The 26247-nt window shown below is 35.5% G+C and overlaps 2 protein-coding genes across 3 annotated transcripts; one reads left to right on the top strand and one right to left on the bottom strand.

Annotated features, from left to right (window-relative positions):
* Positions 1–950: 950 nt before the first annotated feature.
* LOC147397104 (protein RRP6-like 2) lies at positions 951–13548 on the top strand. 2 transcript variants are annotated; one of them, XM_086452556.1, is made up of 14 exons: positions 951–1847; positions 5929–6084; positions 6965–7123; positions 7236–7319; positions 8398–8477; positions 8615–8665; positions 8804–8912; positions 10105–10187; positions 10484–10529; positions 10868–10955; positions 11077–11246; positions 12012–12293; positions 12385–12486; positions 12816–12956. In XM_086452556.1, the coding sequence occupies exons 1-14, from the start codon at positions 1173–1175 to the stop codon at positions 12819–12821; spliced, it is 2091 nt and encodes a 696-aa protein (XP_086308682.1). In that variant the 5' UTR covers positions 951–1172; the 3' UTR covers positions 12822–12956. The 2 variants fall into 2 exon arrangements, with proteins under 2 accessions (XP_086308682.1, XP_086308681.1); XM_086452555.1 differs by having other exon boundaries at positions 952–1847; positions 12755–13548.
* Positions 13549–17719: 4171 nt separating this feature from the next.
* Positions 17720–24710, bottom strand: LOC147397103 (methylenetetrahydrofolate reductase (NADH) 1-like). The gene is made up of 12 exons (XM_086452554.1): positions 24394–24710; positions 24058–24240; positions 23367–23427; positions 23135–23217; positions 21223–21396; positions 20403–20576; positions 20214–20314; positions 19984–20095; positions 19610–19690; positions 19323–19500; positions 18199–18533; positions 17720–18104 (listed from the first exon to the last, which is right to left on the bottom strand). The coding sequence occupies exons 1-12, from the start codon at positions 24610–24612 to the stop codon at positions 18021–18023; spliced, it is 1785 nt and encodes a 594-aa protein (XP_086308680.1). The 5' UTR covers positions 24613–24710; the 3' UTR covers positions 17720–18020.
* Positions 24711–26247: the final 1537 nt, after the last annotated feature.

Here is a 26247-nt window from a genome sequence, read left to right as displayed (position 1 = left end):
TTTCTAATCTAAACATAAGATTATTATTTATATTTTTATGTACCATACTTTGAATATCTATTATATTTTTTTAATAAATTTATATTATTTTTATCTAAAATAATATTTTATCAATTTACACATTTAGTGGAAGGGCAAAAGACTCATCAAAATCTCTGGGCTTTTGCAAATTTTATTTGAGTAGTGATTTTTTGACTCGAGTATTTTCACTCGGTCTAATGTGACAAAAGCACAAAATTGTTGATCGATTTCTTCAAAATGCTTTGGGATGTAGAAAGAAATCGATCAACAATTTTATGCCCTTATCATGTCAGACCGAGTAAAAATACTCAAGTCAAAAGATCATTAGTCATTTTATTTCTTATTTAAGAGAATTATAAACAATAAAAATACTATTATATTTAAAACGATTATGAGATATTATTTTTAATAATGTTAATTCATTTATTTAAGATTTTTTATATAATAAAATACTTTAATAATGATTTATAAATATCAATTAATGTGGTTTGAGTAAATAGTATCTTGGTATAGAGAGGTTATTTTGAATATTATTAATAAATATTTTAAATACATTTTTAATGATCGTTATCTTTCGCGTGTGCGAAAATCTCATCTTATTGATCGAAACCTTCCATGTGCTTCATTCGCATCGTGTGAAATCCCATTTAAGTGACGTGAGTCACGTGACAACAGTGATTCAAAGAATTAAAATAATCATAATTATAATTAGAAATAAATAATAAAAGGTTTTGTTAACGAGTGCTGTAAGGGCACACGTTAAAATGCATTAATCGCACCTATGGAATAAGCACGAGGGGGTATTTTGATAAAAAAAATATTTTGAGGGCATTTTCGGTAATAATAATATATTTGATAATAATTATAATTGTAATTATAATTAATAATTAATTAAATAAAAGCTAATACAGAAAACCACAAAGCTTTAACACGTTCGATCGCTTTGCTTCGACTGTAATCGTTTTAACTCGAGAGAAGCTCGAGGTCTCTTAAGTGTCGGCTCAAAAACCCTAACCTTAACATAATAAACAAAATTCTCTACTTTTCTCCTTTTTCTTCGTGACGATCTTCATTATCGACTACGAGGTCTCTATAACGCCGAAATCAAAACCCTAGACAATCGAAACGATTGATTTGAGCAGAGAAAATCAATGGAAATGGAGTCAGATTCAGAACAATCGACACAGAAAAAGGCGGAAACTTTGCAGGCGTTGGCGACTGGTCCCATAGCGTCTACAATTGCGAAGCTTTCGAGTTCTTCGAGAGGAATCCCTTCGGAAGAAGATTTCCATTTCTTTTACAATTTCAGCGAATTTAAAGCTCCAATAAAGGAAATAGCAGAGATATCTGAGTCGATGTTGAAAAGCATCGGTTCATCTAGTCATATATGGGGGAAACCATTGATATTTCCTGATTACGATGATTCTGACGAAGCTTATAATTGGCTGAGTGACGTTAACGACGAAGCTTTTGAGAGATTTGATGGTTGGGTGGACGAGTTTCAGAGATTGCGGAAAGAAGAAGAGGAAAGTGGGGTTTCTGTTAGTTCGATTGATACTGATGATGGGTTTCAGTTGGTTTGTGGTAAAAAGAAGAATCGAATTAGGGATAAAGATGAGGGGGAGAATTCCACTCCTTTGGGGTCGGTGAAGACGGTTTCCAGGGACAAGAAGACAATGGGTGCGCGGCCTCGTGTGCCGTTTCATATACCGACGATTCCTCGGCCTCAAGATGAGTATAATATATTGGTTAACAATTCAAATCAGCCCTTTGAGCATGTTTGGCTGCAGAAGAGTGATGATGGGAGCAGGTTTATCCATCCTCTGGTTAGTCCATATTTGATCTCTCTTTCTTTGAATCATATTAGTTTTTTTCTTTTTAAATATATATTTTATAATGGGTGCATCTGAGTTTGCTTAGTTATTCTGTTTAGCACTTTATCAGTGACATCGAAGATTTTATTTATGCCTAAATTTAGGTGAGAGATGGTAAAACCTACTATAATAATTCTGTGATGCCTGAGTAGGTACCTATATGATTACAGATGATTGAACCTAACATACAAGTTGGGGTACACTCGAATGAAGAATATCTCTTGGAAGATAAGGAATTTCACCCAAGCAAAATAATCAAACTCTAGTCATCAACTTTTCTGTGAAAATGGCAAGAGTGCATCAGTATTTATAATTTCTCTAGCCCTCAATTTCCCAATTCTAATAAAAGAAAATTAGAAACTCCTGCAATCTACCTTCCAATGAGATCAAATCCGTAATTTTAAATAAAGAAAATCCTAAAATATAAGTAAACCCCAATTCTGTGAGTTACGAGATTTATTTAACTTGGGTTTGAGCCCATGTGATGATTTTTTGGGCCTCTGGTCCATGTTGCATGAACCCCTTGCTTGAAAGAACTCGACCATTTAGAGTTGGACGCCTGGTCATCAGGTTCTAGTGCTGAAGTATACCTTTCGCCTGGATGATGTACTTGGATTATTAGCTGTCCTTCAGTCTGAAGTGTCAATTTACTCCTTGATCGATCAATCAAGCCAGCCAAGGGTAATGATTGAAGATGCTTTATAAAGTCTGACAAAATCATTGTGAGGCACATCAATGTGTTTGACAATCATCGCGGGTGCATTTGAGGGAGGATTTGATGTTTTCTTTAATGATCTTTAATATATGTAGGAACTTGATAGTTATTCACCTATTGAGATTCTTTTCCTACAACTGGGGTAGAATCATGATCAGTGTTGTCAAATGCGGTCGCATATTCACATATGTTATTTTCAAATTGAAAATCACATACCCCAAATTAAACTACCTACCACTATGCAATGTCATATTTTTGTGTGCGATGGCATATGCAAAGTGTGTGATGGCATATGCAATTTGTGCGATGGCATATTTTTTTGCAACATATGCTGGTCGCATGTGCTATTTAACAACATTGATCATGGTTCAAAGTTTCCAGTCGTTTTTTAACTGTTTTGGTAAAACGTTCTGGTTTTGAGTTTTGACCAAGATAGGAACAAACTGTTGGCCGCTAATCATTGAATGCTTTTGATTGTCTTGGTCGAGACTGTTTCGATTTTTCTCCTAACTGAAATATTTCCTCGGAAATGAAATTTTAGATCTTGAGTAGTTTTTTTTTTCCATAGGTTAAAGTGTGAAGGTGGGTGGAGTTTTGACACTGAGTCTATGTATTACCACACACACTTTACCACCTCACTAAGGTGGCACCTTCACATTGAGTAGAATTATTTTGCTATTTTTCTTCATTTTTACTTGGTTTGCTTGTAGGAGGCCTTTTGTTTATTCTTATTTATTAAAATAATAATAATAATTATTATTATTTTTTGGTTTGGGGGGGGGGGCAGTCTGTTTGTGAATGGGACCCATCCTTTCAAAAAGTATAAGTGTGTGTACTAGCACTAGGATCATAGAAAACTACCCTAATTAACAACCAAAATCTTCTCGAAAGGATGCGGCATTATATCGTGGATTTGACCTCACAATGCACAAATTTTCATTTAATCTTTTTCCATACGAAATAGCATATATGAGCATGGAATTTTCTTTAGCCTAATTGGAAACATAATTGTATCACTGGATGGTTAATATTCAATAATGTTCTCCTCAATTTATTTCCAACAGGGCATCTTGCTTGAAAATCCAGTTGAGGTAAATGGTGGCAATAATAGGGTTTGATGTCGATCCGGTCAACTGGGTTTTGATTGGGTTTTAGGGGTGTTTGGAGATGGTAAAGAGTGGTAGGGGTGGTTAAATATTTTCTGGTCAAGCTTAATTTGTGGGCTCTATTTGGGCATTGATTACGGGTTGGTTAATCGGTGTGGATTTGTATTGTGTTGTGTTGGACTTTTATATGCTTTTGGGATATTTGGTTTGCTTTAGGGTGCAAACCCATCTATTCTTAACCCGATAGGCATCTTTTGTGTGCATGTGGTGGTTAATCCTCTTTTGCTTGTTCGATAGATGGTTCTATCATCCCTTCCTTCCCAACCTTCATTGGGTAGGTTTGGGTTTGGTTGAACAAGTGAATCTCTGAAGCAGGTGGAGAAGTGAATAACCCCACCAGGCCACAACTATAGCAGAATTTTGACATCATCCCATCGGTTATATGTGCAATAGAGCCTACTAACATAGTTACACAGATGTTTACTTTTCCTCATAAAAGCATAGTTGAATTGGTCTGTTGGTAGCAATTATCTTCCTTTTGAGCCGGCAAGTAGTTATCTTAGGCCCACTTTCCAAACAATTAGTGATTTCAATTGTGACTGAACCAGTCCTCAAATGCCATCTTCAACCTTATGATCAAAGTTGGGGATTGGGGTTTTAGGAACCCTTTCTTCAATAAAGGGGCTTTTTTTGGTAATAAGGCATGGTGGTTATCTTATTGGAAAACAAATGGATTCTGATGATTTGAGAACATGGTGACAATGGTCTTCTGAAGCTTGCTGGAGTTGGAAGGATGTCCTGATGAGTCTACAGCTGGGGAATGTTTGTTGCACAATTAAGTATGATGGGATGCCACAATTGCTGAAAATAACAGCAATTCATCTGTATTTATAATTTTTTGTAGTTTCAGGCTCGTTTGTTCTATTCAAAGCAAAACAATAGAGTAGACTCCTACAATTTATCAAAGCTTCTAAACTTTAAGTAAACCCTAATTCAGTGGATTGTTGTGGACCTATTGATTGATCTTGTTTTTGAATACATGTGACAATTCTTGGGCTTACAATCCACGTTGTATCATTAACCAATTCAGGGTTCATGTTGTTCAAATGACTACACTAGTCCATTTTGAGAGGGCATCCTGATGAGGCTTATATCATTCAAGAATGACTTGCATTCTTTTTCTGTGTTTAAGCATTCATTCCTTTTGTGGAATTAATGTATATTGTTTATGTTTTTCGTCCATTCCCATTCTCATCATTATTTCTACCACCTTTAAGTTGGGGATTCGTGCCACATAGCCATTGCCTGTTGTAGGGCTTTTGGTATGTGATTTAAAAGTAATCACAATTTAACCTTTCTTGATGTTGTAGGGTTTGAGTTCAACGTTATGTAAGTTTTCTTGGAGGACTTGGTATCTTAACTATACTTTTTTTTGACATGAAAAAATGTATTTTATTTCTAATTTAAACATTTTTTTATTTTGGTTTACAAACTTTAGGATTGGAAGTGAAGGTCTAACCGTTGCATATAGTCATTATTATCAAATTAAAAATTAATAATTTAAATCGATGCCACCTTTATTTCTTTCAATGCATATTTTAGTATCTTTCACATTTAAAATTTAAATGTGTTATAATGCAAAAATTCTTAAAGTACAATATCATGGAGGATCTTTGACATTTGAAATTTAGATAAATTATAATGAAAAAATTCTTAAAAGTACAATATTATGGAGGATTAGAGGGCTCAACATGAGTTCTAAAACCTTCTTCTCTTTTTCTTCATCCAATGCACCTTTTTTTCCACCAAAAAGAGTCATGAAAATTACCCTAGTACACCAAATCGGTATAAATAGTGCTCCAAATCATTGAGTTGGGAGATCATTTTCAAAAGAGAGAAAAGTGATAGCTTTCTATCTCCCCTTGCCTCCCCCATCCCTCTTCTTACTATGAAAAGTGTTAAGGAAATTGTGCAGTACTTTTAGCAAACCTTATGATAACAGTGCTTATGTTTATTTTCTTACCTACCACACTCATGCAGATATAGTAATTTCTTTCTCGGTATGTTGGCATTGTAACTTTAAATTGGCATGCTTTATAAATTCATGCAATGATTTTCCCCCCCACTTTCATCCTCTTTCCGGGAATTCTTGTTAATATTTCCAGTCACATTGGTATTGTTGTTTGGTAACTGTTTCTCTTAATGTATACAGGAGAAACTCTCCGCGTTGGATTTTGTTGATCGAGTAACTGGGGATGTTGAAGTAGTAAAACCACTACCTATAGAGAGCACCCTGTTTAAGCTCGTGGAAGAAGTGAAAGAGTTGAAGGAATTGGCTGCTAAGTTGCATAATGTGAATGAATTTGCGGTAAATACTATGACTAGGGTGTTTTCTGATAATTATTTGTTTGGATCCTACTTTACACGATTAAATTTTATATTTTGTTTTGCTTTCGGGCTTGGCTAATTCATATGAAGAAAGGACGAAAAAGGAACTTCAAATTGGGAACTACTTCCTAATAAAAAGTGATGGACACCCAACTTCTCTCTAGAAACTGAGTCTAGCTATATAGTTCACCATTCTAGTAACGTGCTTGTGGTACTCCTGAAAAAGCATATGTGCGCTAAATAGGAAGGGATTTTCTCAGCTTCATGATATTTTTCTTAAATTCTTTTGGTAGGCAATGTTATAAGTTACACAAGAAAATAGGAAAATGGGGAATCATCAATGAGCTATATAAATATTATTTGTCAACAAACTTGGAACATTGCTTTCGCTTCAAATGTATCAATTTCTAACTCTTCAGGCCCCACATAGGCCTATTTTGTACTTTTACTCACTACTTTTGCTCCTTTTCTCTAGCACTTTTTTTAACTGCAGGCATTTTAAAGAATTAGGTCGATAGAAGATGGAAAGTGTTGTTCTTGGACAGCCATTCTTTATTATTTGTTCTTTCTCAGCTGTTAATTGTACCAAACATCTTCCAGAATATGTTTTCAAACCCTTATAATTTTTTGTACATGGATATTTAGCTATATCTTATTATGCATGGTATGTGGACTGCATTTAAAGGTTATGAAGGTTTTCATAAGAACCAATTATTTGCTTTTGTTGGATGATTGCTACATAATGTCTATCTTGTTGAAGTTTGTCATGAAGAACGTTCAATTATAGTATTACTTTGTGACATATATTAATTTAATACTTGTTTTTCTTCCATACTTATCCTCTGCCTCCTCTTCTCTAGGTTGACTTGGAGCATAATCAATATCGTTCCTTTCAAGGGATGACTTGCTTAATGCAAATTTCTACTAGAACAGAGGATTTTGTGATAGATACACTGAAGCTTCGTGTTCATGTTGGTCCATACCTAAGGGAAGTCTTCAAGGACCCTTCTAAGAAAAAGGTGGGACCTCTTAATTTTTATCGAGCATATCTTGCTGATAGTACATCTGCTTGAGAATTTTTTTTGATAGGTTCATCTTGACAATTTGATTAATATTTTTTTGCTTTATTAGGTCATGCATGGGGCAGATCGGGATATAGTGTGGCTTCAACGAGATTTTGGCATATACGTGTGCAATTTGTTTGACACTGGACAGGTCTTGACCTGCCACCCTTCTACCTTCTACTTATTGAACTCTTCAGAGTTTTGTCTGTTCCACTTGTTTATGGAGGAGCCAAAAAAGGAAAAAAAAAAGGCCTCTCTTCCTTGCTTATGGAGGGGGCGATAAAAAAACTTACCTCCTATGGAATAGTTAAATATTACTATCATGAACACCTCATGACTATCATTTATTTATTCCTCTAGTGAAGTTTTATCTGATTTTCTTTATGGTCGGCAAAATTTTGGACATTATGCTAAGAGAATGCCCTGGTTAGATTGAAGTCATTTCTTTTATGCACTTTGCTAAATATCTTTTTGGGGATATATAATTATTTAATATGTTTGTGACCATTTCTTTCTTCTTTTTTTAAAGTCTCCTCAATAGTAAAGCTATTTGCTTACAACCAATGATGGAATGACAACACTATGTTTACTAAGTAGCCTCCATTGGGCGTTGAGCAATTTATGATTTACTGTATATATTCAGAAGAACTAACCCTTCTGGGAAGGTCAACAATAAAATGGTCTTAAGGACTGAGTAAAGAAAAGTAAAACAAATATATATTGATTACCCATTCTGATAAACTGATTTAAGTTAACAACAACAATGTTACACAAATAATGACCTAACACTGTACCAGCTTCTGCATATCATCATAAATGGTTGGCAGGCAACATTACAGTAATTTAGGGTAACCAATGTTCAGGAATCATGTTCTTTGTTGTGCGATCTTTTGGAATCTTATATATATATAGATTGCATATAAGATTTCTTCTACGTTAAGGAAGCGCCCCCGGCCCCCTGGCAAGTCTCCCTGCCTTATCTGGTGCTTTGACACGTGCAATTTAGATTCTAACATGAGGGTCTCCTTGTTTTCAGGCCTCAGTGGTTTTTTGGATTGTGACCCATCATTGTGTTAAGGGAATTATGTACTCTCCTGTATTACTTTGGTTTCATGATGTCAGACTAGTCTTTTTTGAGGGCTTCAAATACGTCAACTTTACTGTTTGTTCTGTTGAGTTTTTTGTGTTCTGTGGAATGAGTGATTATGTTGCCTTTTATGGATGTGTAGGCCTCAAGGGTATTGCAGTTGGAGCGGAACAGCCTGGAATACCTTCTGCATCACTTTTGTGAAGTTACTGCAAACAAAGAGTAATTTATTTATTTCTCCTGTGTGTTCTATATATGGGCATGTTTAGGAAACATCTTCTTGTACCGAGTTTTTTCTACCAATAAACTACTTTTTGTTTTTTCATGTTATTTAAGGTTGCGCTCAACTTACCTTGCAGATACCAGAATGCAGATTGGAGATTGAGGCCTATTCCCGATGAGATGCTCAAGTAATGATCTTTACGTGCATTTATAGTGCATGTTCTTTATTTTCATGCTTTATTGTGCTATGCTCGGCTGATCAATTGCGAGTTGATGTGTAACCTTTCATCACTCAACACCATCTAACTGGGCTTATACTTCAACAGATATGCCAGAGAGGACACCCATTATCTATTGCACATTTATGATCTGATGAGAAATAGGTTGATTGCTGCATCAACTGGATCTGAAAGTGGTGATGCTCTTCTATTAGAGGTATGGTCTTTTGAACAATGTATCTCATATATTTATAGAAACTAGAAAAACATACAAGGATATTTTCTGTTTTTATGCTTTTAGTTGCTTTGCAGGGTTGAGTTCACATGACTATTATATGTTGTTTGCTGATAACTGCTGTTGTACACTTTCTTTATCCTACATCATTATTGTAAATTTATCCATCTATGATTTTGTGATGTTGCTTTCCCTGTTATACTTTTTTTTTTGTGATTATTCAGAGGTAAGTGTTAAAAGTCAAAGGCTCTTAGTTGAGCCTAGATTAACCTTGGTCCTCCCTCATCTCATGCTCTTCTTGGCCATTGCCACTTGGGGCCCAAAACTCCCATCTAAAATCTCTTTTTTTTTTGTTCGGTTGGTGGTCCATGGAAAAATTCTAATCATGGTCAATATTATGGCAAGAGGTGTTGCTTTTGTTAAATTTTTTGCTTTCTGTGCAAATCAAGCAGGGAATCGATTGATCATCTTCTTCTTCATTGCTCTTATTCAAGAGAAGCATGGGCTAATTTTTTTTCCGTTATTATATATGCAATGGTGTTTCTTGTCTTCAGTCTTAGCATTATTTCTAAGCTGTCATCTCAAAGCAATTTCCCGCAAAAAATGAATTCTCTGGTCTATAACCCTTTTTTCCATGTGTTGGGATGCCTGGTTTGCAGAATTATAAAGCTAGACTGTTCATTTTATTTCCTGCAAAAAAGGAATTCTCTGGTCATAACCCTTTTTTCCATGTGTTGGGATACCTTTTTTTCTTGTTTTAAACCACCTTATTTCAATATAGGGTTGGTCATCTCGCCATATAAAAAAATTGGTTTTAAAGAAAAAAAAAAGCTAGACTGTCCATTTTACTGTGAACTTTGCGGCCACATTTGTTCAGACTAGAATTTTCAGTGCTCTGATATTTGTGTGGATTATCTTCATGTCTAGGAGGCATGTCTCACCAGAATTCAGCCCTTGATTCATCTCCAGTGGCCTCACATAGGCATGTTAAAACAACCCAATATATAGTACATATGTATGTGGTGTATATGTAAATACATACGTGATTGTGTGTACGTGTGTGTGCATATGCTTGTGCGTATATATATTGTGTAGAACTGTTCTCGCACGTGCGTGTGTATATATATTCTGGAGAATTGTTTGTTCCTTACTATGTATTTCTTGCTGCTTATAGGTCTACAAGCGCAGCTATGACATATGCATGCAACTATATGAGAAAGAGATCCTCAAAGATACCTCGTATCTCCACATATATGGGTTTGTAGTTGACCACATCCATACATATTAAATGATTGCCTCAACTTTTTGTAGTCCCCTTGCATGAAAGAATAATTTACTCCATATGGTTTTTGTTTGAGAGATTCTATTGTCCCACCAACTTTTGCTAACAGCACTCCAATTCATATGTAAATCACCATAAAATTAACACACATCTTGGGGTGCTGTTAGTAAAGGTTGGTCTGGCAATAGGACCTCTTTTGTTTCCACCAATCAATTTTTGAGTGTATAAAATCTTTACACCACTTTTTTTGTTTTTTAAATGTCGCTGACAGGTTACAGGGGGCTGATTTCAATTCCCAACAGCTTGCTATTGTTGCTGTAAGTATTTGCTCCTTATCCTCTCCATGTCCATTCTGTACCATAACGAAGTATGCTTGCAAGTTGGATCTGGACGTATTGTTGGGTTCATACTTGTCTATCCATACTTTTGGCTCACATGCCAGGGGTTTTGGACACACCATTCACTGGGCTGCATAAAGGAAATCCTTTTGGGCAAAAGTGGACCTGATTGGATGATGCTAAGCCTTTGGTAGTTGCAATACCAATATTCATGGTTCTTAGAGGGAAAAGAAGGAAGTTATTAGTTTTTCTTTGATGTTGTGGTTGTGGTTGTGGTATGTTATCTTTCTTTACATGTTAGATTAAATGGACTGCAGGGGCTCTGTGAATGGAGAGATCTTGTTGGCCGTGCTGAGGATGAAAGCACTGGCTATATATTACCAAACAAAACTCTACTTGAGATCGGTATTAGGAAACCCGCAACCTTCTCTAACCTTGTATTTCGATTTCTTTTTCTTCTGTAGAACTTAAACATAAATTTACTTTCTTTCTTTCTTTCTTTGTTTCTTGTTTTCAATTTAAAAAGCTAGGCAGATGCCCGTCTCTGCTGGCAAGCTGCGCCGGCTCGTAAAGTCAAAGCATCCATTTGTGGAGCGCTATCTTGGCTCTGTAGTAAGCGTCATTAGGAGTTCAATTCAAAATTCTTCTGCTTTCGAAGATGCTGCTGAACAATTAAAGAGGGGACGTGAGGAAACGGTAAGTTAAGATGTACTTGCCAAAAAAAAAAAAATCTCTTTGATCAAAATAAGGATTATATAATTGACCTCAGGATAATCATCTTCGATGAAACCTCCAGAAAATACTGCACCCAGAGCTCACAAACTTATTGATTCTGATCATTAGATAGTGAGCAACCTCCTGTCATCGGTTCATAACACACACAACCCAATAACTGAGAAATCTTAGTCTTAAAACTTGGTGCTAATGCAAATGCAGTTGCCCAGGCACGTTTACGTTCTAAGTTCTCTGCTTTTGTGTGTTCTACTAGTCTAGACATATAAAATATTTATTTATTATTATTTGCACTTGGAGAAATTGAAAGCACGCATGTATACAAACCTTATTTCCTCTTCTTAGACTTCCATATCCCACCACTTAGTAGAGCTTTACCATATCCAGTTTGATTTGGTCATCCAGATAGGTTTCTAAGTTGTTGCATTTTTAATTATGCCCCTTGCAAACCGATCGATAAATATGTAACCTTCTTTAATTAATTTTATTTCTTTGATTTTTATGAAATATATGTTGTGAAGTTTTTACCTCATCCGTATAAATCTTTCATTAACTGCTTTGGGATGAAATTATAAAGGAGCAAAGGGGGCAAGATTTTCTGGAGGTGAAAATATTTACAGTATGGGAGGTAGAGTCCATGGAGGAGATAGACCCTGGATATACAATTTCTCACCAAAATTCTATTCTGTAATTTTCTGTTTGGATGACGGTAGTCTACTCTATATCTAGGCACCACAGCACAATATAGTAGTTGCTGATGAAACTCCTGAGGATTCTACACACGTGGAAACTGCAAGTGCTCAACCAGAAAAAGTCAACGATGAGAATGGTAACATGGTAGAAGGGCAAATGGCTGAACATGGAAGCTTTTTTGAGCTTTCCCGTGCAGCTGGAGAAATCAAGAAAGAAGTGGATGGCTATCCACCAGAGATTCCAAAGGAAAGCTTCACCATTTCAGGACAAATTGGAGGCACAGATATGAAGATGGGTGCATTGCATTCGACAAAGGCTGTACGTTGGAGCTCTGCCAATTGAAAACATATTTGTTTTGTATTTCAATGTGGTTAAAGGAGCTAAATAGTAGTAGTCTGTTCCTGTGCAGGTTACTGGAGCAACTGTCGAAGTGCTAAAGAGGCCAAATCGTGCTTTTGGGGCACTGCTGGGGAACTCATCTTCAAAGAGAAAAATTAGTCTGGATCCAAAAGTGAGTTCTTCTGAGCAGTTATTTGAATGCACTTTTTTCTTTTCTTTTTTCTACTTCATCCAGTTTATGAATTCTTGCCTTTAAAAGAGACGAATTGTTCATTTTGTAGCCCACCATGTAACACCATACTTGTAGACAACTTTATTGGTCAAATTGGTTAATTACTTGTTCTGTCTATAGTTCCAAAGATCACACTAATGCAAGATGCAGCTGACTATTATCACTTACTCTGCTAAATAGACTTGATTTTGTATCCTAAACATTTCAGGTGGACATGAAGGTTGAACAGATCAAATCCTCAGTAATCTTTCCATTCTATTCATTTTCAGGCATGAATGGACAATCGATACCACATACAGAAGAGAGCACAAAGTCCTCTGAAATTTCACTTCCCAAAGAACTGGTTGCCCCAGCTGAGGCCACCACCAAGTTAGAAGAGATTATCTTATTGGAAACTGATTTGAATGACCAGGAATCAGTAGATGATACCCCAACAGCTGCTAATGATGGTTTGGATCTCAGGGAGAACAACAGTACCATTGAGTCAGGTTTAGGAACAGAGGGTGAACCCATGTCTCTCACCGAGTTATCCTCCAGCTTCCAGAAGTGCTTACAATCCATGAATGAGAAAAGAAATGCCAAACAGACTGACATATCTCAAGAATCGGATGGTTTACAGTTGAAGCCTTTTGATTATGCAACGGCAAGGAAACAAATGAGATTCGGGGAAGGTGAAAAGGGAACAAAAGGCAATGGAGGTCGTAAGAGTCCGTTGGATTCAAAGGAGAGACGTAAGACTTCACTTGGCGATAAGTTCCCTAAAGATGATGAAGGGACGAAGGATTTTCAGCCGCCCAGACCACGTCAGGCTTTCCCTGCCAGTGGGAACCGAAGTGCAACTTTTCTTTGAGCCTTGGTGTTGGTGGTGGCTGTTCATTCTCACCTTGTGTTGCTCGTCTTTTAATCTTTCAATAGAACTGCAAGAAAATGTTGGCCCGTATGCTTACTAATTAAAAAATACAAACAAAAATGCAGAAAAATAATACCATTTACTAGTTTCTATCGGAGTTAGGGTGATAAAAGCTAACCAAGTAAGATCGATTTTACAGAGTAAGATCGATTCAATTTTGATTTGATTCAGCCTCTCTTTTAGGTCCGGTTGCTCAAAACCTTGGTTGGGACCCATGCATGTGCCATGGGATAGAGTAGTTTGGCCACCCTTGGCGTCTCGGTCTAATCTAACAAACAAGTATGAAAATTGCTGCCACTCATTACTGTTCCTGAATTGGGAATGAGTGGCAGCAATAGAGATGCCCCTCTAGGTTTTGGTGTATATTTGAGATAGCACATTGGGTTTTCAAGCTGATGATATATACCCCTCTTCACCATGGTCTTTTGGGAGCATGGCTTTTATAGACCAAGACATATCGCCCGAGTTAACTTGGTATCAGAGCTGAATGAGATTAACTCATAAAGTCATTTTTTGATCGAGTTTTATGTCTCACATTCAGTTTTTTGAGTTATCTCACGAGAAGTCTCAAACATATCAGAAAACTTGTCTGAGATGATTTGGTATTGGAGTTGAACGAGACGAGACGCGATAGCGAGTTTAAAAACCATATTTGGGAGAGAGGCCAAACAAAAAGTGAATGAAAGATCTGTCTTAAAAATTAGATTTTGTTACATGTGCCAATACACTTTAGAAATTTCAATCCGAGGTTATTTTGGTAAAAAAATAATATTTTTAAGGCCATTTTTGGTACAAAATCCAATTTCCAAAGTGTATTTATTGCATATTAACGTTTGCCTTAATAAGACCCCAAGAGTAATGATCTGGTTCGTTATTTACTTGTTTTTGTTGAACACTCAAATTTAGTTATTGTTTTACAAGAATGTGTTTTTCCTTTTTTTAATAGAGAACTATTTTTATGCCCAACAAAATCAGTTAAAAATTACGAAAAAAGTATTTTCTAAAAGCTCAAGTAGTTAAAAATGGTCTGTTATTTACAGAAGCCAGCTTCAGCTCCAGAAGTTGGCTTCTGGAAGAAGTAGAAGCCCAGAGTCTGAAAAGTCATATTCGGCAGAAGCTTGTTCGTTACAGAAGCACAGAAGCCAAAAAAGCATGTTCGTTTTATAGCTTTTTATTGCTGGATTCTGGTAAAATGACCAGAATACCCTTAATATTGATAATGCACAAAAAATAATCAGAATACAATAAATATATAATTATACTAATATATATATAATTAATCAATTTATATTAAAAAATGATTAAAATAATTATTTTCAATTTAAATAAATATATAAATTTTATGATTTTATCAAAATTTCGGTAGCACCTCCTCTTAAAAATGGACATATGAAATTTTCCTGATAAAGAAAATACCTGCATAATACACAATTTAATATTCACATAACATTCCATATATAATCTGACATTCACATAACATCCTATATACAATCCAACATCCACATAACATCACATACACAATCCGACATCCACATAATATCCCATACACATTAACATTCAAATAAATACACATTAACATTCAATCATGGATACATGGTATGGAGGCATAAACGGTATACATGGATGGATGACCATGATGCCCTTATGCTTTGAAAATATGATCACTCGAGACCCAATATTAGGTTAGACCAATCATGGATACAAACATACATGAGATTATATATTGAAAAAACCATGATCCAGTATTGTCAACCATGTCATATAAGGAAATCTACTTCTACATGATCAAATTGCAAGAATTACACAAATGAAACCTGAGAAATTAATCTAAATGCATGCATGGATATCTCCATTATGAAAGAAATTTGAGGGAAGGAAGTTAAAGTTGAAAATTTTAGAAGGCAAGTAGATGTAAATGAAACTGGGTTTGTTGGGTGATCCCTCACAGTAGGCTCAACACATCAGGTCTTGAATAGTTATTGAATTAAAATTAGTATTCCAGTTTATAAATTTATCATGAAATTTTCTTAAACAAGCCATGAGATGTATTGACATTGCATTTGTTGTTTGTTTTTCATTGTTAATTAAATAGAGAAAATATCCTTTTTGGTAAGTTTAAATAACGATCCATTTTTGATTGATGAAGGAAGTGTAGAATATAAAATAACAAAGAACGAAATGGTTCAATGAACACAAGACAATGATAATGGATTTCGAGCACTGATGTTTGCAAAAGAGATGCTAATCACATCATAAGACTTACTTAAGTATTGAATTATTTCCGAATTGGTAACAATCCGAAATAAAAAGAACTCATCAAGTCGATTTACAGAAAAAATCAGTAATAAAAAAAACAAATTAAACAAATTATCAAAAACAAAAAAAAAACAAATTAAAAATCAATACCTTTCTTGTTCATTAATGGCGGAAAGCAAACGATGAGATCTGCCGTTACAGAAGAGGTCGTCTGTAATAAGACGAGATTTGCCGTCAACCGTTAGGGCTTTTGTTCGGTTAGTTGTGAGGAAAAGATGAGAGAGAGAGGGAAGAGATCTCTGCGACAAGGAAGGATGGTCGATCGTCGACAGTCGAACATTCGATCGAAGTTGCTGGAGAAGATGAGAAACGTAAAGTGTTTCTCAATTCTTGTAACGTGAGGGACAGACGAGATCAGGGAGAAGGGTTGACAGTCGATCGGGTTGAAGGAGACGACTGAGAGAAGCGAGAAGGGTAACAGTCGATCGATTGGGTTGAAGGAGACGAGCTGAGAGAGAAAATCGAAAGAATTTAGGTTATAACTTGGTTTGTAAATTTAATTAAAGGCGAGGGGTATTTCGATAATTTCACTTCAACCGTTTTTCGGTAAAAACTTCGCGCAAGAGCCAAACGGAGAAGCCGGCATGGAGGGACTCTTCAAAAGAGCCATTTTTTGGCTTTTTAAAAAATTCATGAAGTTAAAAAAGCTGAATCGAACGTGTATCAGCTGGCTTTTTAGGCTTAAAAGTCAAAAAAATTCAAAAAGCCGGCTTCGAAAGCCCAAACGAACAGGGCCATAATCTCCAGGGTTTCTAAAGGTACTAAATTGTAAAGGGACTGCATGAAATAAATCCCCTTATAATATTCTTCTCTCTCAAGGGTTTACCTGTAAATAATTTATTGGACTTATTTGTGATTAATTAAATATTTTGATAAAGACAGATGCCATTAGCACCCGAACTTTACTTATTACACCCCAATTACAAAGAATGAATTTCCCTCAAAACTTGCAAAACATACGTCCAAATTCTGGTTTTGGTACACTGTTTATTTTAATTTCCAAATCATGCATTTAGTGAGTTCGTCACTTTTATAATCAATGAATTCGCTGATATATTTACAAATTGTAGATGTTAAAAGTGAAACTCATAAGTTCATATGTTAAAAAAATGACGAATGCATGTTTTGAGAATTAAAATGAACAGTATACTAAATTCGGAATTTCATCATATTCAGCACACGAAATGTAGATTCACCCAATAAATAAAGTGAATAGTTGAGAATAAGTAAAAGTGGGGATGGTAATAGAAGCTCTTTTGTTTTTTTTTTTTTCTTTTTGAGTTTAAGATTATGTATAAGCCTAATCATAATTGTAAACAACTACTGAAATAGTTTGAACTGAGTGTTACAATGTTTTGTAATGTTGAACTTCTAATTTGAGTCAAACCTTTGTAATGTTTGAAGAAGAGTGTTTTAATCTTTAATTGGGGTGAGATAAATAAGTTAAGAAATTGGGGAGCAATATATAAAAGTTAGGGTGCCAATAGCAACTCTCTTCGATAAAATACACCAATTTCCTATCTAAATCACCAAATAATTGCGAACAGTTGGTGTGGCATTAGTAAAAGTTGATGCGGCAATCATAGCCCTCAATATATACATTTTGGATAAGCTATTGCTCTTTCAAGACATTCTACTTAAATATTTCTTGAAATTAGGGCTGAGCATGTCCAAACTAGCTGAACCAACTTTCTCTTAGTTTCTTGCCGATTGAAATTACTTGTATATAAATAAAGAGTCGTGCTGAGTGACCTCAAGCTGGAACCTCATATTGCACTTCTTGATGTGAAAGTGGATAGGAACCATAGATGCTTTTTCACTTGATCTTGATGAAAAGCATCTATGGTAAATAAGTGTGATGTGATGAGGGTTTAGCCAGAGGTCACTTTGGCATTATTCATAAATAAAAGAAAAGGACCTCAATATCTCATGTGAATTCTTAAAAGATTGAACAAAAAGGTAATCAAAGTTATGTTTATTCTCAATTATGCTCTAGATTCACATATAATAATTGTTATAAAGATTAGACCAAATAAAAAAAGTGAAAATTTTCAAAAGAATCATAATTTCATCAACTTCCCCTTTAGATGCAACTCTGCAAAAGAAAGGAGAGGATAAACAACAATACAGAAATCCCAATATAAAGTTGCCACAAGACAGACATGCCGATACAGACAAAATAGAGAACATCTACTTTAATCAATTAAGGTTTGATAGAAGGAATAGAAAAAGGTGAAAGGAGGACACCTTAGAAATTGTTAAAAACAGCAAATAAATCTCCATGGATATAATCATTATCCACCAAGCTAACCAAATAATAACTGCTCTGGATCTGCAACAATGAGAATGAAATATTGACTTGAAATCACTAAACACAAACCTCACACTTAAAAACAAAATAAACGAGGGGAAGAAAGAATGTGTACCTGTCCCAATAAGTTCCTAGAAGAGTCGCCTTCTGGGTAGAAACAAGCCCATCCCCTCGTCCAAATCTCAAATGCTTCGTCTTTCCATACCATGAAGCTTGCAAGATCCACGACAGTTGGTTGGATGATCTCCTTACCTGGGAAGACACCCCATGTAACTGCATTCACGTCGGTCGGGCCAATGTTAGACACACACTTCCCATCTTTGTTCATGGCAATGTATGTGAGGGATGGGAAAGCCTTGCACTTCTCAATCAATGCATTTAGTTTGTCTTGAGAACAGAAGAACTCCACATAGGCCTTCTGATAAACATATCCACCAGATCCACCCCATCCTGCCAAGCATATTAACAAGATGTGAGAATTCATATATGTCGCAGATTTTGATAAAATGGAAGTATTATTTTGACAATCCTATTCAAATATCCAGCAGATCATCACTTAGAGGAAGAAAGAAACCTAACTTGATATCGATTTTTTTTTGCAAACTGAAATCAGATTGAGAAATCTTAGGACACAGAAGGAATCAAATTGCGAGTTTTAAGATTTTCACTATTTCTTCCTACTCTTTCTTTTTTCCACCCTTCTTAGACAAAGAAAGTGAACAATTTTTATTTTCTCTTTGGGATGGAAATAAGGCAGAAATGAAAATATTCGAAAAATTAGATGTATCAAATTTTAGGTCAGCTAAAGCCATTTCAAGGGATTTCCATGTAGCGAAAAACTATTACATAGAGCACGGAAAACATATGCATAATAGAAATCTCAAAATATTAACTACAGTTTCATTGCATAACCAATTGGTTAACTAGAGAAATCAGATTTCTCAAGAAATATTTGCTCTTGGGAAAAGAAGGAATGCTGGTGTTTACTTCATTACAATTTCACTATTGGATCTTGACTCCTATCAATATGATTCAAGCTGAACGGTAACAAGATTTGACTCGGAACAAAGGATTGGATTCGAAAAGCATCATATTTAAAAAACAATCAAAGAATTTTGACATGAAAATGAATTATATAGGAAACATTTGGGCTATTAATTTCAAAAGTATATTTAAACTCCCATATGATAAAACAAAACAATATGATATAAAGCTGTCTTAGATATAAGATTCACTCACCAACAGAAGGGGAATCAGATTTCTCCCCATTAACAGCTGGTTGGCTATTGATGGTAAGAAGCCCCTTCAAATTAATGTTTCCCAACTGTTCATTTATGATCTTTGTCTCTGGCTGAAGCCCATCTAACTCTGACCATGGACTGTTTTTAAGTTCCCCCAAGCAGAACCTCCTAAATCTCTGATGTATCAAATTTAATTATATGGTCATATTCCCTTGAGAAATCATATACAACAAAGGGCAATTTGAAGATGAAAGGATGAAATGACTTGAAAGATGAATATTGTACCTCATGAATGTCATCAACAGATTTCAATGGAATAGCCCACTCCTCCTTAAGTTTCTTGTCACGTGAACGTGGTCGCAGAAACTATTATTTCCCAATAAAACAATAATTAAAGTTTGATACCAATTCAAGTCAATTACTTCTATGAAAAGTTGAAAACTCTGCGACATTGCATGCAGATAATTAAGGATCACTTTATAGCCCAGCTTATAGGTTAACGTAATATCAATATGAATGTAAGCCGTTGGATTTGAGAGCAATAAAGTAAAGGTGATGATATGGTATTATACTGGCTTACTACTACAGCAATGGAATCAGTATCCTTAATGGAGTTGACTACACCGAAGTAAAGGATTAAGAGTGTTAAATCCCATTACCTGATAGTCAGTCAATGCTCCATATGAGGGATTACGAGAATCACCCCATCGCCCATGCGGGTATTGGTCCCATCCTATAGTTCTTGATATGTAGCTTTTCGGACGATTTGCCCTGCCATCATCAAACAGAGAAAATAAAAGCATTACAATTAGATCAATACCTCCCCACACTCCTAACGTGCTTAAGTACAATTTGGACCACGATTTAGATTTCCAAAGGAAATGAATACCAGAAAATTGGTCGAACGTCTTCTTTAACACGGAAGATATTTGTCGGACACCTCCATGGCAGAGATCTTGAAAGTTTCACCTCATCAGCCAACCCGAGATTCTACCACCATAAACTTTGTATAAGCTCCAAAGCCAAATATGACATGCAAACCAAACTTCTCAAGCCAGTACAGCATACGGGGAATAACCTTTAATATAGCCAAAGCTGTTTTGTCCATGTTTAGTGTATAAAGGTGCAATGTCTTGATCCCATGAGCTAAAATTTTCTTGCACATTTCAGTCCCAAGATGAATTCCATATTGTTTAACAGCCTCTTCATTATCTTTAATTGGCTCCAGAGCAGTTGTAATCTCAGATGGTATCTACAATGTGACAAATTTAAATATAAATAGTACATGTTAATGATAATGATGCCATAGAAATACCAGCAAGCAACCTAACATTAGCCACCAACAACAACATCTACACTTATCAATAAAAGTATTCCACTACAACATAGGTTTAGATACTAAAATTTTTAGCACCGCTCAAGGAAAAACTTTTTGGCAAGGAAGTTGAATACCAGGTTTTCAATATCTTCCAAGACGCGCACCAAGTATTTGAAAACTCATATCTATATTTTCTGTTTAGCTAACTCATCTCTGACTTGGCCGACGTTCTCCTACTAAAACTTTTACTTTATCATGCAGAACAATATTTGATAGAGAAGAAAAAACTAAGTGCTTCTACGAAATATTTGTGACTATCAAATGACAAAGATTTCTTTATAGGGAATGGCAAGCTGCTCCAAATTTCAAACTTTGTTAAAGAGGAAAATGACACTAAAGAAGATATAGGATCTCTGGGTACTTGTAACCAAAAAGAATGACCTTACCTATCTAAGCATTATATCCAACTTCAAAATTAACAAAAAAAAAACCAATACATGAAAGATATGGTCTACAATCTAGAAGACGAAAAATTTGCCAAACCCAGCCTAAAAAGATTAAAACGGGGGAGACGATGTACCATAGTTTTGCAAAAGCCCGTCATGCGCAAGAAGCCCTTGTAGTTATTGATTGGCATAATGCCAGGGACGATAGGACAAGTAATTCCAATTTGTCGGCAATCATTGACAAACTTCAGAAAAATATCAGTATCATAGAAAAGTTGAGTGATAATGACATCTGCCCCAGCATCAACCTATAAAAGAAAATTGCCATCAATGTAGGACAAATAAGCAGGCGGCAGGATAAGGAAATTTATAAAATGAAACCACATACAGTCCATCATGTATTATTTTTGTAACCAGAGATCATCCATAACATAATATTAAACCATGTTAGAAAATAGCAGCACAATAAATCAAATTGGGTTTAAAATCATAGAACTGCTTCTATTGAAGCTGCATATTTTATTCGAACACTTTTTGATAAAATTGTGCAGCAGTTCAGGGATTTTCACTGCACTGCCGAACAATTTCATCAAAAAGTGTTCGAATGAAATATCCAAACCGAGCAATCTGTAAAGCGCAAGGTATTGAATTTTCATAATTTCCCAAAACTTTGCAAGATATCACCCCTTTCCCAAAAAACGACATTGAAAGGCACTTATATTTCTGTGCAGCAAAATTTCCACTGAAATCACTACTCATTTTGAGAAATATTTTAAGAACAGTATATTTCCATCGAAATTTTAAAATTGTCTGCTTTCCTCAAAATTATGTCAAAATTTAGAAAATCAAATTTTGCAACCCTATAAAGCTGTCAAAATCATAACGTTCTACAAATATTATTTCCTAAATTCATTTGAGATAAACTAACATACAAATTTATTTTAACTAGTTGAAAATAAAAGTATTTTAATAATTAAAAAATTTGATAAAGATGCATGAACTTAATAATTAATAGTCTGTATAGCGCAGAAATGTGTCTGAATTAGGTGCGATTAAAATGCGAAGGCTCCAAAAAGACCGGACTAGAAAACAACATGGGAGGGTTGGAAGGGAAGTAGAGTTTTATGAGGTAGGTGAAAGTTCATCAATTGTCACATTATAGGAAAATAAAGTTACAGAGACTTTTCATTTTGATTACTTAAATTAAAATTAATATGACACAATCTCTATCATGTACAGTCATGGCTATATTTTTAGCTGCCAGGCCCTTGTATACCTGAAGACTAAGTGTAAGAAACGCCACATACATTCATTGCACACTCCATATAGTTGTTTAGTATGGTTTGATGGCTAGCAAAGTGTTTTCATTTTATTTTATTTCGTAATCATTTCATAAGGTTTCAGTGAATTTCTCAATTTTTCCATCATTTCCCACTCAAAAATTTCCTTTCCCAGTAGTCAAAATATATGTCAGTGATGAAATTTAACACTTGATAAAGAGAAAATGAAAAGATGCACAAACGAGTAACATGCTTATTTTTACTTGGAAGATCACATACTCCAATGGATTTTTTTATTATTATTATATAAAATAACATATGATATGCAAAAGAAGAGCACCGCAAAAGAGTATAAATAACAAGCCGGACTCTTCTTGTGAAGTGAATTATGAGAGATTCACTTTTCCAAATGGGAGTAGTCTTGTCACCCAAATATCACATTCTCATTATACAGAGTTAAAAAGCACCCATAAAATCAGGAGAATTTGTAGCACAAATCTCCACCCCTGCCCACTACCCTATGACATTATTAAAACAAGGACAAGGAGTCCTCAAAGAAAAGGGAGCATACAAACAATAGACATGATCACTCAGTTATTACATTTTCCCATCTAAACATAAAATCTACAAAAAAGAAACCCCTCAAAAAATGAAGACATATTCATCCATTAGAAAGTAATTAACCAGAATAACTGAGAAGTTGACTAATGTAATGAATGTACAAGCATCGATGAGCGAATTAACCAAGAGAAGGTTTCAAATATACCTTTCTCTTCAAATAAGCAAGATCACTTTGGTATCCTTCTAAAGAAGCCAGACCATTGTTCTGTATGACATCAGGATGTGCCTCTGTAGAGGAGGGTAAGTTTTCAAACATGCAAGAGATTAAGTGATCCATCCAAGAAAGCAATGTACAAAAATGCTACAAACACAATAACTTCTTTCTCCTTTTATTTTTCTTGAATGAATCAAATAAAGATGCAGAAATTCAAACACACCTGGATAACCAGCAACAGTTATGCCAAAGTAATCACCATATTTGTCTCTTATATGCTTAACCTACACGATACAAACAATTGTACACAATCAAACTTACATGGAGGAATAAATAAATGCAATATATTCAAATAAGTACTCCAATTAAAAACACCACAAAAATCCCTAATTGCATTACAGAAAGTAATTACCAAGATCACTACCCATTGTACGTGTTCAGAGAATATTGAAGAATTGTTTGACGACTACAGATTAGTAAGGATTTGTATGATTGTGCGGAAACTCAATGGAAAAATGATTTTCCTGAGAAAATGCAATTCTCAGGTGTATGTATGATTGTGCACTCAGGTATACCTTGGTTTCCAAACGCAGTTTTTCGTCTCCTCTCTCAACACCCACCAGGACATAGATGACTCGGACAATTTTTTAATGTTCCTAACTGGATTAATAGATGTCTAATCCCAAAATTCTCATTTTAATATAGAGAAATGACAAACATTTAAATTCTTAAAAATCAATTATTTTAATAAAAAACGCCAAAACCGATTTATATCGGTCAATTCGGCCAAGTTTCCAAAACCAGATGAAAATCTCGGCTGAGATGACTCGGATCTTGGACGAATCACATTGCAAGAGATTTAAACCAACAATGCCAACAAGATGATAAAGAAGAGGAAAAAGAAAGTAGAATACCAGATCGAGAGCACAAGCGAATCCTCCATCGATCATAACGAACTTATCCTGTCCATGAGGAGGATCTCCTCTCAGAGCTAGAACATTCTGGATTCCATTAGACTTTATGGCATCAAGAGCATGATCGATCTTCTCAACAGGCATGTTAGTGCAGGTCAAATGCATCATTGTTTCTACACAGATCTGAAAATTCCACAACGAAATTCAAACTTTTACAGAACGAGATCTTCGAAACTTGGAATTAAAAAAAACAAAGAGATCTGAGCAGATCCAGTAAAACTAAACGACAAGATAGAAATCATCAAAGAAGATGTTGAAGAGAAGGAGATTAGACACCATGTTCTGCATTTTGTTGGCAATTTCGAGGGTTAGATCTGCAGTGGAACCACCAGCGCCCCAAGTAATGTCGCAGAAAGAAGGACTGAATGTGACCATTCGATCCATTTTCTCAAACAAATTGTCGACTCCATCTTCTGTCTTTGGTGGGAAGAATTCGAACGAGAATACCACTCGTTCTTCCTCTGTTGCCTCTCTGATCTTCTCGATCACCTTCATCTCTCTCTCTCTCTCCAAATGTCAAGCAAGAGGAGCTAGAGCTATAGATATGGAGATTGGACTATTGTAGAGAAGCCAACGAACTTTACTAAGTGGGCGTGTTAAGTTATACAATATACACTTGCTGGGTGACACATGTTTACTGCGATTCTCACATTTCTGACGTGGACGTGCGAACATAACCAGATAACCGTAGATTCCTTCTAATTGTATCTCGAGGAAAAAAATATATGGCTATCACATCAACGCTATGAAAATCACAGTGAAAAACAAAGTCACGTAGGATTTTCCAATAAAGATTTAAGAGTAGATGTGTCTCTCACAGCTCCCAAGTCACACCATTGCTATGGATTTCACTTACCATTAACCGAAAAGGATAGGGAAATTACTTAATGCACCTGAGTGAGGAACTTGTTTTCTAAATAGGGTCATTCTATTTCCACCATGGTTTTAAATCTTGCCGGAGAGACTGTGACGACTCGTCTAATAGGTCTTGATATTGTCCACCAACGAGATGGATAGACAAGTCAAATGTATAGGACAAGATTTAAAATCATGGTTCATTTGTTTCATCGTTGAATAAAATGATTTAAATGTATTGAAAAACTCATTCGAAACAACTCGGTCTCGTTCATGGAAGAGATGAGATGTCAAAATGAGTTTTAAAACTATGATTTCCTCTCATCATTTATGCTCAGTGCAGCCACTTACCTTTATACATCCCACCCTAAAATGTGTTTTTAAGTAGGTGTAGTGAATACAAATAGTGGGTGCAAATAGCATGGCTTGTGTTATAGGCACCCCCACAAATTTTCAAGGGCACCCTTCATGTACAGTTGTGCTTCACCGACAAAATAGGTAAATCTTGTCATTTAAAAAATTATTTGATAGACCCTACGGGAGGTATTCTTTTTAAATAACCCCTAATTTTTGGGATGGGACGGTGGTTACTAGACAGTCCCACCCAAAAGTAAGAAAGAATGGGAGAAAAGGATAATTTGGGTATTCTAAAAATATTATGAGGATAGATGAGGTTCACAAATTTTAAGAAAGAAAAAAGTGTACTTAAGTCACTGTCAAAAAGTCAGGGACTATTTAAAAAAATCCCTTTCTACAAGGTCTATTAAGTAATTTTTCCTATATAATATGATCCAGACCATGCACCTAGGGAATTGTGGTGATATTTTTTATATCTCAATGCGACACTCTTCTTAACGCAAAAAAGTGTCACAAGAAAACATGCTGCAAAGGATCTACTCCCTAAAAACTAAGAGGGCCATGTGCACATGGTGAGTGGGGGCAAGATGAGGGCGATTTACAGGGCGAAGTACGTGTGGCCAATGGGGCCAAGTGTTCCTCCACGGCAAACAAGGAAAGATAAAGGTCACCAACAGGGTCAATTGTATGTGACCAAGGTTAAGTTGAAGGAAATTCATTAGAGACGATTTTTTGAGACCTGTTGGACCTAGGGCATTGAAGTTAAGGGAAGACAGGTTATAGATTTGAGAGATGAGAAGGTTACTTGATGGTTTTGAAAATGGTGGAAGAGATTTCTCAGGCGCATTGGTGGTGTTGTGTAGTACCAACATCAAACATGTGGAAAGCATAGGGCTCCATGATTATGTGGAATGCTGA

Source organism: Akebia trifoliata, chromosome 8, assembly GCF_017979445.1.
Source record: "Akebia trifoliata isolate Shusen 1 chromosome 8, ASM1797944v1, whole genome shotgun sequence".
NCBI classification, from domain to species: domain Eukaryota; kingdom Viridiplantae; phylum Streptophyta; class Magnoliopsida; order Ranunculales; family Lardizabalaceae; genus Akebia; species Akebia trifoliata.
This window is presented reverse-complemented; position numbering and strand designations above follow the sequence as displayed.